General features: G+C 35.0%; 1 protein-coding gene across 2 annotated transcripts in view; it reads right to left on the minus strand.

Annotated features, from left to right (window-relative positions):
• SCLT1 (sodium channel and clathrin linker 1) overlaps positions 1-17,446 on the minus strand; it is a 249,843-nt gene that overhangs the window by 99,040 nt on the left and 133,357 nt on the right. For both annotated transcript variants that reach the window (XM_036853901.1, XM_036853902.1), the window contains exons 12-14: positions 8,860-9,037; positions 5,817-5,915; positions 1,763-1,834 (exon numbers count right to left, since the gene is read on the minus strand). In XM_036853901.1, the coding sequence (XP_036709796.1) occupies positions 1,763-1,834; positions 5,817-5,915; positions 8,860-9,037 (349 nt within the window). The remainder of the gene's footprint in view (positions 1-1,762; positions 1,835-5,816; positions 5,916-8,859; positions 9,038-17,446) is intronic.

The following is a 17,446-nucleotide window of genomic DNA, read 5'->3' on the forward strand; positions in this document are numbered from 1 at the left end:
TGTCCCTCCAGAGTTTATAATTTATTAAATAATCCTAGACGGGGGTAAAATCCCTCTTCTTCAAAGTTGTAAATCTTTTGATAGTTAAATCAGTCCATGTAAGAGAACAAGCAAAATAGCAAGGTGACAGAAGAGGAAGTAAAACTGAAAAACAACAAACAATTAGACATGACTAATGGGCCACACTGCATCCCATTAATTTTACTTAATGTTCCTATAATGTTAGAACAAATGACATTAAGCAACCAAAAAGTAACACTGTTTCTTGTTCTAAAACTATCAGGACCCACATATAATAACTAAGGTCTCATCATGTACACTGGTTTGTAGAATGTGGAAAAGATGTGATCATTCTTTCAGAGGTGTTTAAATATCAATCAGTCAATACGGATTTATTGAAAACATACTGTGCAATATAGTGTATTAGGCAATGGGGAAAATAAAGGAAAGCATAAGACTCTTCTACCTTGAAGTGCTTACAATCTAATTGGAAAGATAAGATTTTCATGAAGAAAGACAGAGGTGGAGGGAGGGACTGAGAAGGAAGACGAGGAGACAGAGAAAGAGAGGCGTAATACAATGTATAATATTTATTACAAGACATAATTCATTGCTAAATTTTGTAAGAAAGATTAAAAGTGATATGGAGATTCAGGAAAGATGAGAGTTTGTAAAGTTGAAAATATCTTCCCAATCTCTGGAAATTCTTGTACTTTTATGCCCCTGTGAGCAAGGTTATTAAATTCCATTTCATCAGATCTTCAAGTTAAATTTATATATTTAATTCCACCTCTAGTCACACAAGCACTCTCTCCTCTCCCTTCTTTGCCTACTCATCCTTGAGTACTCATTTCTTTTGGAAAGACTGTCTTTCTTTTCCCACCATCATGTATACTTTTTCTTTCTTCCTGGTCTCTCAGATGAACTCAGCAAATGGTATCAGCTACAGATGGATGCTTCAACAGCACCCTGTACATTCTTTGTCCCAAAAAGATAATCATAGTAAAACGTGATAAATGCCATCCATCTTTCCTACTAGACCATAAGTTCCAAGACTGCAGATAACACGCTTATCTTTGATTTTTATTCTTTTCCTAGCATCTATTACAGTTCCTGGCTTAATAAGTATCTTCTGAATAAATGAATGCACAATAATATGTATCCTGTAAAGAAGATGTGGCACATATATACAACGGAATATTACTCAGCCATAAAAAGGAACGAAACTGAGTTATTTGTAGTGAGGTGGATGGACCTAGAGACTGTCATACAGAGTGAAGTAAGTCAGAAAGAGAAAAACAAATACCTTATGCTAACACATATATATGGAATCTAAAACAAAAAAATGGTTCTGAAGAACCTAGGGGCGGGACAGGAATAAAGAGGCAGACATAGAGAATGGACTTGAGGACATAGGGAGAGGAAAGGGTAAGCTGGGATGAAGTGAGAGAGTGGCATGGACTTATATATACTACCACATGTAAAATAGATAGCTAGTGGGAAGCAGCCGCATAGCACAGGGAGATCAGCTCGGTGCTTTTTGACCACCTAGAGGGGTGGGATAGGGAGGGTGGGAGGGAGATGCAAGAGGGAGGGGATATGGGGATATATGTATAGCTAATTCACTTTGTTATACAGCAGAAACTAACACAACATTGTAAAGCAATTAAACTCTAATAAAGATGTTTAAAAAAAAAATGTATCCTGGCCTTTAAAGTAAACAATATTCAGAAGAAAACAGCAGTATAGTCTTCTAACATACCATTTGAAGGGCTGAAAGTTCTTCTGTTAGTCGAGAAATCTGTACATTATATTGTTTTCTTGTGTTTGCAACCTGTAAATTAATATATCTATGAATTATTTAGGTCTACAGTAAAAATAATTAACATCCAATAAAAACATTTAGAATAATAATTTTGATAAAAAATAAAATTCTAACTTTTAGGGCATAAAGGATAAGCACACGATGTATTAAAGAGTCAAGAATTTATCATAACAGTGGAAGTAAGTGAACAGGATGATGTCTCCTAAAGTGTTTGTCAAATTTTTGGTCTTTATAATGGGTTCTCTTTCAATTAAAATGTACCATATTAGAAATGAAAACAGAAAATTTCAAAATATTTACTTATTAATCCCTTTATAAATAATAACTAAAGTCATTACAGGTTAACATAAAAAATACACTTTTGTGAAAATATGTGTATTTCCCAAAAATTAAAAAAATTTTAGAAGAGTGGTATTAGTTTACATTTTTGCAAATTTCCTTAATGTCTATGGCTTAATAGAAGATAGCTAGACTCTCATATCTATTTCCATGTTCAAGCTGTTGTGTTGTTGCATACCATCAACTTCTGGAAGACAACCCTGCAGAGTCATGAGAGAATGACTGTGAAAAAAGCAAAGTGTTTTACTATAATTATGAAAGTAGGTATGATTTTGCAGACCACCTGAACAATACTTTGAGATCTGCTACCACAGAGCAAGTCAGGAGAAAAACTGAATTATACACTATAAATGTAATTAATAACTTTCAAGGCACTTTTGTTTTATAAACAGAAGAATATTTTTATAGTACACATCATATTTCAGTGCCACATTACTTTATAAGAAAAACCCTTATTTTAATTAGCAGTTAAATATCTTCAGAAATAGTAGAATTTATGTGTACAGAGTATTTTCAAGAATTAGTCACATCTCCTCAGGATGGCTCCTAAGACAATATTTTTTTCTAATATCTACTCATGTTTTTAATAAATTTATTTATTTATTTTTGGCTGGGTTGGGTCTTCGTTGCTGTGTGCCGGCTTTCTCTAGTTGTGGTGAGCGCGGGCTACTCTTCATTTCAGTGTGCGGGCTTCTCATTGAGGTGGCTTCTCTTGTTGCGGAGCACAGGCTCTAGGCGTGCGGGCTTCAGTAGTTGTGGCTCGCGGGCTCTACAGAGCAGGCTCAGTAGTTGTGGCACACGGACTTAGTTGCTCCGTGGCATGTGGGATCTTCCCGGACCAGGGCTCGAACCCGTGTCCCCGGCATTGGCAGGCGGATTCTTAACCACTGCGCCACCAGGGAAGTCCCTACTCATGTTTTCAAAAAGACCATGAAGAATATTGATCCTGATGATATATCATCAGTACACATTTATGACCCAAAGGTATTTGGAAATTTTCTAGCATCTTATAAAATGGATTATTTCTCAAACATGATGTAAACCTTCTTTAGAACATTTACAACACTGCTATATACTTTAGTTAATTAAACTAGAGTTATTTTTTGGAAGGCCTGCCGAGCATATTATATGTGGGTCCATTTCCGTTCCATTTTAGGTTATAACTTGATGTAGCTTTTCCTATGAAAAACTATATTAAAGATCAATCCACCTTATTTACAGGTCAGTGACAATCATAGTTAGCATTTATTGAGATTTAATGTGTTATGAACTGTTCAGAGTGCTTTACGTGTTATTATCTCATTAATTCTCACAACAACATGATGAAGTACTTATTATCCCCATTATAGACAAGGAATATTCAGGCTGAAACTAAGTCATGAAGGTTCCTAGAATAAAATAATTTTGGTTCTTATAAGCCCCGTCATGTCTGTCTGTCTCTCACATAGTTTTTTAAAAGTGTTCTTTTTAGTATCTAGAAATGATGCAGGTAACATGAGGGTTTATGACCATAACAGTATATATATTTTGAAACCACTTATGTTAATAATTTCATAGATAGTCTTTACGAATATGTAGGAAAGCATATTAATGTAAATATTACAGTAAAAATGAAAACAGGAATTTCTGCTTTTGCTAATTCATCTATCTGACAAAATATCAAATTAAAAATTACAACCAAGGCTTTTTGAAGAAGTGGCTGGCTGATTCTAGGTCTGAGGCAAGGAAAGTACAAGATGAGAAATATCATTTATCCAGGAAAACTAGAGAGACAAATTGAGAATAAAAGTGAAGACTGATGGCAATGAATCATGAAATAAAAAAATAAAAATGAATCCATCATAACAAACAAAGGAGGCAGGACTCTAGCCCTTACCAAAAAATAACAGCTAATAAATGTATAGAGAGATTGACAGAATTAGAATTTCTAATTACCCCATATATTTATTTATTTTAGACAAGGATTATCAATGGATGATAAAACCACTGGATGAAAGATTTTGGTGGAAAAGGATAGCTGCATGGTCTTCAAGTAACTTCCCCAATTATTTATAAAGTATACAATGGAAAGATCTGGTCTGAACACCTTAATCATGTGGTCAAGCTTAGAATCACCAATGTACAACTGACATTACAGCTTCCTGATGTGATGAAGTGGGATGTAGGTATACATATCACTCTGCCAGAAATGACCTGAATCTAATCAAAACGAAACAGTCACATGAATCCAAATGTGGAATATTCTGAAGGATTCTACAAAGGATTCTTGTCATATACAAAGGAAGGCAGGGGACTGGGTTAAATTGACGGAGACTACAGAGACGTGGTAGTCAAATACAATGATGCATAAACATGGATTGGATCCTGAATTTTAAAGACCAAACAGCTACAAACAATATTTTGGGAAATTCGAGTGTGGATTGAAGTAATGTTGATTTTTTTTAAGACATGGTAATTGTGGTGTGGTTGTGTAGCAAAATGTCCTTTTTCTGGGGAAACAGATGACAAGATGAAGTGTCATGAGGCCTGCAGCCTATGTCTGAATGTTTGGCAAAAGGGAAGAGTGTGTATGTAACATAAAGAGAGATGGAATGGGTGTAGCAAGACACTAAGAGTTTTCTGGGTGAGAGGTAAATAAGTGTTCATTATACAGCTCTTTCCTTTTTATGGGTTTGAAAATTTCTAAAAATAAAAAAAATACTAAATTCACGATAAACAATTTCTCATAGTGATTGAGAGTAGAGCTCACCTGCAACCCAGTTCTGCTACTTCCTAGAGGTGGAACCCTAAGCAAGTTAGTTAACTACTCTGCTTTCCAGTTTTTTCATCTTTAAAATGGGTTTTTGTGGTTTCTTCCTCCTAAACTCACTTTACACTTTTTAACTTTACCACACCACTTATGAATTAATTCATATCCACACCAGAGGAAAAGGCAAATAAATGTATGTCTTCCCTCTCTCTTTATATGAAAGCAAACTTATATTTCCAAGACAGTTTTAACTTTCATAAGGCTTGCAATTCAAACTAAGAAACAACTCATTGCTTTAACACAAAAAGATAAGATTTAGTCTTGATAATGGAATTGCAAACAACACAATTCACAAATCATATAGGTATCTGCATGATGCGATTGAAACAACGCTGGGCTCAGTATAGCAAGGAGAAGTTGTGAGTCTAAGTTCTGGCTTTAATTAGTGTACAATTTTGAGTGAGCCAATAACCTCTCATGGGTTTCAGCTTCATTACAAATAAAATAAGAGGTTAAAGCAGATTTCTCTGGTACTCCAGTCCGAAGATACTCTAAGATACTGCAAGTAACAGTAGGTTTTCTTCTCTTGCTTCTTATATGTTCTAAGTTTCTTTTTGACCCTTCTTCTTTACATCATACTTCAGGTGTGTTAATCTTCACTATATTCCTAGCCTAAATCTCTCTCCTTCCCACTTGCCCTATCCCCTACCTCTACCTCACCCTGGCACTAATGTTAGGGGCTACTATCATGAGATGATTTTTACTTGAAATTTAGCACAATTGATACAATCAGCTGACAATTAATTAGCTAGGTCCACAGGGCAAAAACTCAGGTAGTATCTACTCTTAAGCTGTGAAATTCTGTAAAATTCTGAATTTTAAATATAATTAAAACCCCCTTACTTCCTTCCTGGTTCTTATGGCAGCATCTTGCACAAGCCGAGAAACTGTTTCTTTCATTTTCTCTATATCTTCTTCTTTTTGCTTCTCCTCAAGCAGAGCCTTCAGAAAATAATAATTTGATGTTATCACAGGTCACATCGTTATTAATAGAGATTATATAATAAATGGGTAAAAACCTATCCACTAATCACTTTCTTGAAAGCATACCTCTTATGCGAAACTTCTGAGACATCTCCACTTTGAGATCTTGCCTAAGTTATGAATGATATTTATTTTCCTTAACGTCCTCACCTGACCTTGTCCTAACTAAAAATTTATTCTTTTCCTTTGATATTTGTTTCAGCCAGTACCATCACTCTTCTAATCTCTATGGCTTGGAATTTAGGATTATTTTTAAATTTTCTTTCTCCTTTATTCCCTATGTAAAATAAATAATCAAATCTAAATATTATATTCTTGGAAAAATCTCTTAGATTCCCCTTTCTTTCCATTATTTGGTTTTATTCAAATTATGTCCCTTGTCACCTCATACCTCCATCACTGTAGACACCACCTACTTCCTCTCCATGAAATTTCTAACCAACCAATCATTCTCCTCTCACCTAAAAAATACTCTTATAAGCCTAGTTCTGTTGTCAGTCACATCCCATTTCTTTGCTTCCCTGTGGAGCAGAACTCCTCTAAAGTCTGCACTTGCTCATTTCCAAAACTTTCTGTTGTGTTCACTCTAATCAGGCATTCACTGTCCATGATCTCTATACTGCTGACCCATGAGAGTCAATTTTGCGTAATTATTTTATTGATCTGTCAAGCAGCGCTTGAGATAATGGATTACTTTCTTTTGTTTTACCTTCCTTACTTGGCTTTTAGCACACCCTAGTATTGGTTTTCCTCTTAACTCACTGATTATTCCTTTTGAGTCTGCAATGCCATTTCTTCCTCTTCTCCTGAACCTCTTTATTACTGAACTACCCAAGTCTTAGTCCTTGGTCCTTTTCTCTATCCACATCCACCCCTTGGTGGTCTAATCCAATCTCGCGGTTTTAAATACCATTTGTATGCTGACAAGTCCCAAGTTTACATCTCTAGTTCAAATATCTTCCTGAGCCTGGAACTCCTCCAATTTTAGGTTTGAATGAATCTTTTTTCTTTTTTTTATAAATATCATTACAGAGTAAGTGGCTCTGTGTTCTGATCCCACTATCTTGCAAAGATACCATACACATTCCTATCTCTGTTTTTGTTGTTTAATATATTTCCTCCTACTTAAATAGGTAAGCTAGGGAGAAGTAATAGCTGTTTTGATATAACAATCTTGTCATGGAGAATAGGACAATGGGGAAAAGGGAAGTTTCATAAGAAACTATGGTAAGGTTGTGCTTCATACCTGTTTGCATGATTGGTTAAGAGAACTTCTTGACTTCTTGGAACAAGCAACTGAAGGTGGGAACCCTCTGGCAATTAAGCAATAAGTCAAGAGGGAACTTAATACTGTAGCCATAAACAGGCAATTTATGATTCAAGTCCAATTTGTGGACTTGAGACTTGGATGAGAAGATTTAAGGGACAGGAATGAGTATTATTACTACTACCTTCTCTGTCCACTGTGCTCCACACAAAATATTCATCTTTAGGACCTGATGTTAAGAATGCTCATAGGCTTCGGAGGAGAGAGAGAAACAATTCTGCCCTGCTCTTAATTTTTCTAGTTAACTTAGGCGTTTAGAGGAATTCCCAAGCATATTATGTATTTTGTGCCTTTCATCCATTCTAAAAGATCACAGAAGGGAATAGTATCTGAAAGGTATAAAAAGCACCTTAGCATTCTCACAGCTTAGATTTGGATAATTATGTCTTTTTTATTTCTTAGTAGCTTCTTAACATGCAACTTATAGCTTGTTTTGTTTTTAATAGTTCTCTTGGAAAACCATCTATCATGTAAAAAAGAAAACATAAATAAAACAAAGTTTTTCCTTTGTAATCCCCATACGTCCCAGTGGAGTACTATGCATATACTAGGAATTCAATAAATATTGATTAAATGAAATAATAATTTAATGATTGCTTCGTAAGGGAGCCAGCAACATTAAAAACAAACCTATCGGGGCTTCCCTGGTGGCGCAGTGGTTAGGAATCCACCTGCCAATGCAGGGGACACGGGTTCGTGCCCCGGTCCGGGAAGATCCCACATGCCGTGGAGCAACTAAGCCCGTGCACCACAACTACTGAGCCTGCACGTCTGGAGCCTGTGCTCCGCAACAAGAGAGGCCGCGACGGTGAGAGGCCCGCGCACCGCGATGAAGAGTGGCCCCCGCTCGCCGCAACTGGAGAAAGCCCTTGCACAGAAACAAAGACCCAACACAGCCAAAAATAAATAAATAAATAAATTAATTAATTAAAAAAAAAACCTATTTTGTGACTTCTAAACTAAATACCATTAAATGAAAGTGGTAAAAGACAAAAGCTGTGATATGTGGTAGCACAGTAATCACAATTATTAGAGGGTTAAAAAAAAAGAGCAGTGACATGAAGGCTCCAGTTAATAAATCTTTATAGTTAATTTAATTCCTGTCAATTAAGCTTCTGCTCTATTAGAGTAATTGTGTAAGTAATGAAGGCGAAATAAAGATTAATAAGATCCATCTGATTCAAGTGACTAAAATATAGAGTATACATACTGCAGTAAGTACTTTAACAGATTTTTTTTAAAAAGTATAAAGACTACAGGGGATGAAGATTAGTTACACAAGGATTGGCGACATAAAAAACGTCTAATGAAAATTTTAGGAGAGGGTTGACATTTTATCATATTTTATGATGTTAAGTCTTAACATCAAGAATGTATCAATTGTATGTCTATTAATGGTGAGCAATTTCATTTTTATGCGTTAATTCTGTAGTTACTGATTCCTTTACTATCAGGTCATATGGGGGAATGTTCAGTATTTCATTATTTTATTTATTATCTATTCATTATTATTTATAAATTATTATATTATTTATAAACATAACATGGTAGTAACATGGTTACTAGTTTTCTTACCTGATTTTTTTGAAGGTTAGCTTCTTCTAGGAGTTGCATGCTATTTCTGGCTCTTAGAATAGCTTCGTATTTCTTATTTTCTAATTCATAGCACTTTGCTTGTAAGTCTCTGGTCTGTTTTTCCAAATGTATTTTTTCTGCTCTTAATTGGGTAGCTTCTTGGATTGTCACACATAACCTAAAAATTAATAGTAACGTTGAGAAAGTTAAATATTTTTAAAAGGGAGGGAGATAGGAGATTTACAGAGCATCTATTACAGGACAGGCATTATTCCAGTTACTTTCACATGTATCTTCTCATTTGATTCACACAAAAGTTCTGTAAAGTACGTTTCATTATTTCCATTTAAAAAAATAACAAACAGACCCAGAGAGCTTAAACATTTAATTAAGGTCATATGAATAATGAGCAGTGGGGCTTAGACTGAGCCTAGATATTCTGACTCTGATTATGTTACATTTTCTACACTTTCCTACTTATGTTAACTCATACTGTCTTATACAGTTACATGACAGTGTTATAAAGCAAATCCTTAAAGAATAAGTTGTTCTTTCTATTTATATGGTCTTTTTGTCTTTTAGTTTTTTGCTTGGCTCCCCTTTACTACTCTCTACCCAGGTAACCCATGTTAATTTACTAATGTATATCTTTGAATATTTTTCTCCATGTTCACAAAATCATATGTATGATTTTTATATACATACACATATACACATAAATATACATACACAGTATATACACATCAATCCACAGGTTTTTAAACACAATTTTTCATGTTATAAAAATTAAGATCACAGTATATACCCTTTTCTGCACTTGCTTTTTTTATTCAATAACACCTTGTAAAAATCCCCTCAAGCAATACATCCAGAAGCTCTTTCCTTTCCTAGTCTGACGGATGCAACTTCTCCTCACTGTTAATTTGTATCTCCCTAATTACTGGAGAGTTTAGGCCTATTTTAAAAGTTTGTTAGCCACGTGAATTGTCTTTCAATTTCCTCCTCATATCCTTTGCCTACTTTTTCCTGATGGCTTATTAACTTTGCTTGTTCCTTTATAAGAACTTTTTGAATATTAACATATTTAACCCTCAGTCTGTTCTGTACGCTGCAAATATTTTTTTCCAAATCTACTTTTTTGTTGTGGCCTATTGACTCTATTTAGGAAATCTTTATTACACTAAAAATGCTCACTTGAATACAACTAAATTTGACTATTTTTTTCAACATCTGGGATTTCAGTTTTTATAAAGATGATCTCGTTTATCCATAGATGGTTAATGTAAGCTCCTAGATTTCCTCAAAAAAATGTTATGCCTTTAATATTTTTGCCTGTAAATCTTTAATCAATTTGGAATTTACTTCTGAATGCGCTATAAGACAGGGTCCAATTTAACTTTCTTCCAGATTGATAGCCAGTTGTATGAGTACCATTAGTAACTGATGAACTGAAATAACCCCTTATACCTAAAATGTGCAAATATCATGATTTACTTATAGATTGTCATGATCCACTGATCTATTTGTCTAGTCTAGGCCCAAGTCATATTAACTTGATTATAGTGGCTTTATAACATGTTCTGATATGTTCTGGTAAGACAGTTCTTCCCTTGCATTACATATGTTTCTTTGTTTTGTTTCAGGCATTTCTTTTCTAAGTGGTGGCATGAGAAGCCATAATGAACATAACTGTATTTTCATTGTCACCCTTGCATTTCCCAGCTTTTGCATCACACATTTAGCTGTCTTATTATTTGCCATATTTAGGTTTATTAATGTTGTACCTCTTTCAAAATGGTGATTTTTTTTTTCACTACATAAGGTCTCTCTTTATTCTATTTACTGCTTTTACCATTAAACCCTACCTTATGTAATATTAATATTGTCATTCTTGCTTTCCTTTTGTTTACAGTTGTTAATATTCTCCACTAACACCTTTATTTTAAATTGATACAAATCTTCTTCATCTTTCCTTTCTTGATACCTTTGTTCTAGTTCATTTACTCTTTTAGGTATTTTCTAAAATAACACATTACTAGGCTTTAATCAAACTCTGCAGGTCTCTGCTTTTTAATGGAATACAGTCCTCTCATACTTTAATGATTTACATATATGACATTCTTCATTCCATCTTACTTTGGTTAAAGCACTGTGGTAGAAGAGGAAGCAATCTCTACCTCTCCCACAGAGGTATAGGACATCTGGCACTTTACTAGCATCGTTCACCCATTCACTTCACCATGGCCTCTTGGGGGCCAGGCAGAGGAGGTGACTCATGAAGGGTTTATGCCATCTTCATCTCCCAAGAGTCCATGTGTCTCAACAGGGCAAGCTTTGTTTAGGACTCTGTGAATTCCAATCTTCAGTCAAGGCACTCTGACACTCACCTCCAGGCTTCACACCCACACATGTCAGAAAAAGCCTTGCAACTAAAGGATTTACATGTATTTAACAGTCCATCAGCCACAGCAACCATGTGGCTCTGAAAAGTCACACTGGTGTTAGGGATGGAGTTACAGGAAAGTAGATTCAGATCATCAGCTTCATAATTTAAAGGTTTCCATAATTTTATAACATAAAAGACGTATTACTCCTGTTATTATTCTCATAAAGCACTTACTTCTATATCCTCTACAGTCAAATCTTATATGAATCCTTTCTTTCAACCTACTAAAATTGGGCCAAGTTCCCGCTCTATAATAATAGCAACAACAATGATAATAGCAAACACTTGTAAGAACATTCTTTGTGCTAGGTACATTACATATGTTAAAGAAAACAATCCTCAATATCTTCAATGATACTATGAAATAGGTTATAGCATTAGCCTATGAGGTAGGATATGAGATTATATCATATAAATTATGAGGTAGGTTAAATCATTATATTTATTTTATAGATAGAGAAACTGAAGAACAAAAAGGGTAAGCAATGTGCCCAAGGTTATTGATCTAGTTACTTGTGAAGATGGAGTCTGAACTCAGTCAGTTTGGGTCCAGAGTCAGTGTTCCTAACAAATATGCTATGCTACCAAATAGAAACTTCCACCTAAGGATGTCCACTCTCGCCACTATTATTCAACGCAGTTTTGGAATTCCTAGCCACAGCAATCAGAGAAGAAAAAGAAATAAAAGGAATCCAAATTGGAAAGGAAGAATTAAAAATGTCACTGTTTGCAGATGACATGATACTATAGATAGAAAATCCTAAAGATGCCACCAGAAAACTACTAGAGCTAATAGATGAATTTGGTAAAGTTGCAGGATACAAAATTAATGCACAGAAATCTCTGGCATTCCTATACACTAATGAAGAAAAATCTGAAAGAGAAATTAAGGAAACACTCCCATTTACCATTGCAACAACAACAACAAAATACCTAGGAATAAACCTACCTAAGGAGGTAAAAGACATGTACTCAGAAAACTATAAGACACTGATGAAAGAAATAAAAGATGAAACAAAGAGATGGAGAGATATACCATGCCCTTGGATTGGAAGAATCAACATTGTGAAAATGACTATACTACCCAAAGCAATCTACAGATTCAATGTAATCCCTACCAAATTACCAACAGCATTTTTCACTGAACTAGAACAAAAAATTTTACAATTTGTATGGAAACACAAAAGACCCCGAATAGCCAAAGCAATCTTGAGAAAGAAAAACGGAGCTGGAGGAATCAGGCTCCCTGACTTCAGGCTATACTGAAGCCTGAAGCTACACAAAGCTATACAAAGCTACAGTAATCAAAACAGTATGGCACTGGCACAAAAACAGAAATATAGATCAATGGAAGAGGACAGAAAGCCCGGAGATAAACCCACACACCTATGGTCATCTAATCTATGACAAAGGAGGCAAGAATATACAATGGAGAAAAGACAGTCTCTTCAATAAGTGGTTCTGGGAAACTGGACAGTTACATGTAAAAGAATAAAACTAGAACACTACCTAACACCATACACAAAAATAAACTCAAAATGGATTAAAGACCTAAATGTAAGACCAGACACTATAAAACTCTCACAGGAAAACAGGGAAGAACATTCTTTGACATAAATCACAGCAAGATCTTTTTTCACCTACCTCCTAGAGTAATGAAAATAAAAACAAAAATAAACAAATGGGACCTAATGAAACTTAAAAAGTTTTTGCACAGCAAAGAAAACCATAAACGAGATGAAAAGACAACCCTCAGAATGGGAGACAATATTTGCAAATGAAGCAGCTGACAAAGGATTAATCTCCAAAACATACAAACAGCTCATGCAGTTCAATATCAAAAAAACACACAACCCAATCAAAAAATGGGCAGAAGACATAAATAGACATTTCTCCAAAGAAGACATACAGGTGGCCAAGAGGCACATGAAAAAATGTTCAACATCACTAATTATTAGAGAAATGCAGATCAAAACTACAATGAGGTATCACCTCACACGGGTCAGAATGGCCATCATCAAAAAATCTACATACAATACAGGCTGGAGAGGGAGTGGAGAAAAGGGAAGGAACCCTCTTGCACTGTTGGTAGGAATGTAAATTAATACAACCACTGTGGAAAACCGTATGGAGGTTCCTTTAAAAACCAAAAATAGAACTACTGTATGACCCAGCAATCCCACTACTGGGCATATACCCTGAGAAAACCATAATTCAAAAAGGCACATGCACCCCAATGTTCACTGCAACACTATTTACAATAGCCAGGTCATGGAAACAACCTAAATGTCCATCGATGGATGAATGGACAAAGAAGATGCGGTACATATATACAATGGAATATTACTCAGTCATAAAAAGGAACAAAACTGGGTCATTTGGAGAGATGTGGATGGACCTAGAGTCTGTCATACAGAGTGAATTAAGTCAGAAAGAGAAAACACAAATATCGTATATTAACTCATACATGTGGAATCTAGAAAAATGGTACAGATGAACCTATTTGCAGGGCAGGAATAGAGACGCAGATGTAGAGAATGGACGTGTGGACATGGTGGGGGGAGGTGGGGGATGGATGAACTGGGAGAATGGGATTGACATATATACACTACTATGTGTAAAACAGATAGCTAGTGGGAACCTGCTGTATGGTGCAGGGAGCTCAGCTTGGTGCTCTGTGGTGACCTAGATTGGTGGGATTGGGGGTGGGGTGGGAGGGAGGTACAAGAGAGAGGGAATATATGTATACATATAGCTGATTCATACAGCAGAAACTAACACAACATTGTAAAGCAACTATACCCCAATGAGAAAAAAAAAAGAAACTTCCACCTAAATTACACCGATTCAGATCTATGTATCTATCTATAACTATATAGCAAGGCACTGTTATTTCAAGTTAAGTTGGTGGTGAGAAAACATACCAAAACCCAGGGTACTGAAGGAAAGTTTGCATATTGAACATTATCACCCCCCAGACTCTTTCTTCAGGATTTGGAATACACTCAGGCTTGTGCACTTCCATTCCCAGCCCACGTCAAAAGACTGATGGATCCTACTCTGGAGAAATTGGCTCAAGAAAGGGCACCCTCAGATTCTGATATCTGGGGACTGCCCAAGGAAAGAGTCAGCTCACTGCCTAAACATAATATAGTAAGTCTGCCAGGCTATAAGCCCACCTATACATACCTACCTACCTATCTACTTTTTGGTGTCTTATTTTTTTAAAAAATTGAGATATAATTGACATACAACACTATGGTCAACCCCCATATCTGTGGTTTCCACATTACAGGATTCAACCAACCAGACTGAAAATATTTTTAAAAAATTTCCGAAAAGTAAAACTTAAATTTGCTGTGCACCAGCAAGTATTTACATAGCATTTATATTGTATTAGTAAGTAATCTAGACATGATTTAAAGTATACAGGAGGATGTGTATAGGTTATATACAAACACTGTATCATTTTATATAAGGGACTTGAACATCCACGGATTTTGGTATCCACAGGGGTCCTGGATCCAAAACCCAGTGCATACTGAGGGACGGTTGTGTATTAGTTTCAGGCGTAAACATAATAATTCAGTATTTGCATATATTTTGAAATAATCACCACAGTAAGTCAAGTTGATATCATCACATATACAATTACAATTTTTTTTCTTGTGATGAGAACTTTTAAGATCTATTCTCTTAGCAACTTTCAAATATACAATAGAGTATTATTAACTATAGTCACCATGCTGTATATTACATCCCCGTGATTCATTTCTTTTATAACTGGAAGTATGCACCTTTTGACCACCTTCATCTATTTCACCCACCCCTCCCCACTCCCTGCCTCTGACAAACATCAATCTGTTCTCTGTATCTGTGAATTTGATTTTTAAAAACATGGAATGTTTCATGGATTTGAGTGTGGGTCATGCTAATTTTCTTTGTATATTCCAGTTTTTAGTATATGTGCTGGTGAAGCAGGCACTTTGGTGTCTTATTTTTAAATATCAATGGATAGAAAGGATCACCAAGCCTTTGGAAGGAAGACAGAGAGGCACAAAGAAAAAAGGAATGTTAGAGAAAGCAGAGACAATGCAGGTGGCAGAATAAAACCTTAAAAATATTTTCATATATTTTACTAAGAGATGATATAACATTTATACTAAGATACTATAGAAAAAGAAACATTCAGAGGATAAGAAATGGCTCTTTAAAAAATTTATGATAGCTAAAATAAAATATTCAACAAATGGTTAGTTAGAAGAAAATGTAAAGGAACCCCCAAGAAAGGAGAAAATAAATGAAGAAATGGAAAATGGGAGAGAAAAAAACAGGAAAATTAGGGAATCAATCCATTAGATCCAATATCCAGCTAATATTATGCTAAAAGAAAAAATGAAAAATCAGAGAAAAAAAATTATTCAACAAAAAATCCCGAAAGTATTGCCAGAAGTGAAGAACATGAATTTCTATATTGAAATGTCCCCAGTAAAATGAATGAAGACGAATTCTTACTAAATGTGCACATCTGCAATTGTAGAATATTAACTGTGGAGGTCGTGGGTAGATGATCCCGCAAGTCTCTGGGACGGGGTCAGCGGGGGTGGGGGAACAGGTCAAACACACAAAGCAGGAATTTCGAATGACAAAGGAAATTTTTTTTTCTGCAGCTGGAAGCTAGATAATATGAGGAAAATGTCAACATTTCAAGGAAAAATGATTTAAAACCTAGGATTTCCAACCTACGATTCATTACTCACCCAAACTATCACCTTTAAAGGTAGAATAAAGATATTTCTAAACAATGTCTTAAAAAAATGTACCTTCTATGTGTACTCAGGAAGCTGAGGAAGAATGGTATCCGTTAAAATGGGAGCGGGGAGGTGGAGACAACAAATCACAACAAGGAAAGAACAATGGTTCGAATTCTTAGTCTTATTGGCATATTCTTACTTTGAAAGAAACACCAAATTAAAAAATATGAAGAGGTGGTTTAAAGCAATTCTGTTCATTTCACCCTGACCTTATTCAACAGAGCATATACAAATCAGCAGTCTTTCCCAGAGAACTGGCATTCCCTGGAGATAATTCCCAGTACCCGTGAATCATCTAAAAAGCAGGGAGGCAGAGGCCTTTTTTTGGAAGATGGGAGAAAATGATTTATGCTTCTTAGGTGTTTGTGGCATTTGAAAGGATCACAAATGATAATTTTATAAATAAATAATAAATATAATTTTAATAACTCAAATAGTAAGTATTTACTGAGGCCAAAGTGTCTGATTTTATGGAACAAAGATGACCATTAAAAACATAGCTTTTCCATAGCTGGTAGTTCCATTAAACAGGATATATTCACACCTAAAACACTGGCTGAACATTGCTTATAGACACATATCAACTACACTAATAATTCTGCTTTCTCTTATATAAAAATACAAGAGTTTTTTTAACTTTAAAATATAACTTTTTAAAATCATAATAGAAACAACATTAATTTAATAGCTCCAAAAGACAGCCAATGTAAAAATTTTCTTTTCAGAGGCAGCTAGCTGAATACTGAACTTTAAAAAATATCCTTAGATTTTCTTATGTATGCAATAATCTCTTTTTCGGAAGCTTTCAGTTAGGTTATATTATAACTTTATACTAAAAGCAGAAAAAAAAGCAACACAAATCTCAGAGCCTTCAGTACCAAAAAGACAACTTAAAGCACTGATGAACAACTTGATTCCTTATGAAATACTATCAGAATCAAAGGAACTGAAATTTACATATTCAGATTTCACTATTTCAAGTCTCTAGCATTTATTTTCATAGCACATAATGCTACTAAAATAACAAATGAAAAATCTACAACCACAGACTTTTCTCTAAGGTTAACAAAAGAGTTCAAGAAAGCAGTCAAATGATCATTCAACTGTTGAAAAGTTTAGAAAAATGCAAAACAAAACCCAAAAAACCCTAGCACTTAAAAATGACAACATCTTTCATCAGAATCTCAAGTTAGCAGTTAAAATCAATTAGTTCTGAACCCACTGTGAGCAAAGAAATTAGTTTTATTAGCATTTTGGAGAACAAGAAACAGAAGCTCAAAGACACTAATTTTTTTCTGAACAAAGAGTATTAGCCATGGATCTGTGA

Source organism: Balaenoptera musculus, chromosome 5, assembly GCF_009873245.2.
Source record: "Balaenoptera musculus isolate JJ_BM4_2016_0621 chromosome 5, mBalMus1.pri.v3, whole genome shotgun sequence".
In the NCBI taxonomy this organism is placed as follows: Eukaryota; Metazoa; Chordata; class Mammalia; order Artiodactyla; family Balaenopteridae; genus Balaenoptera; species Balaenoptera musculus.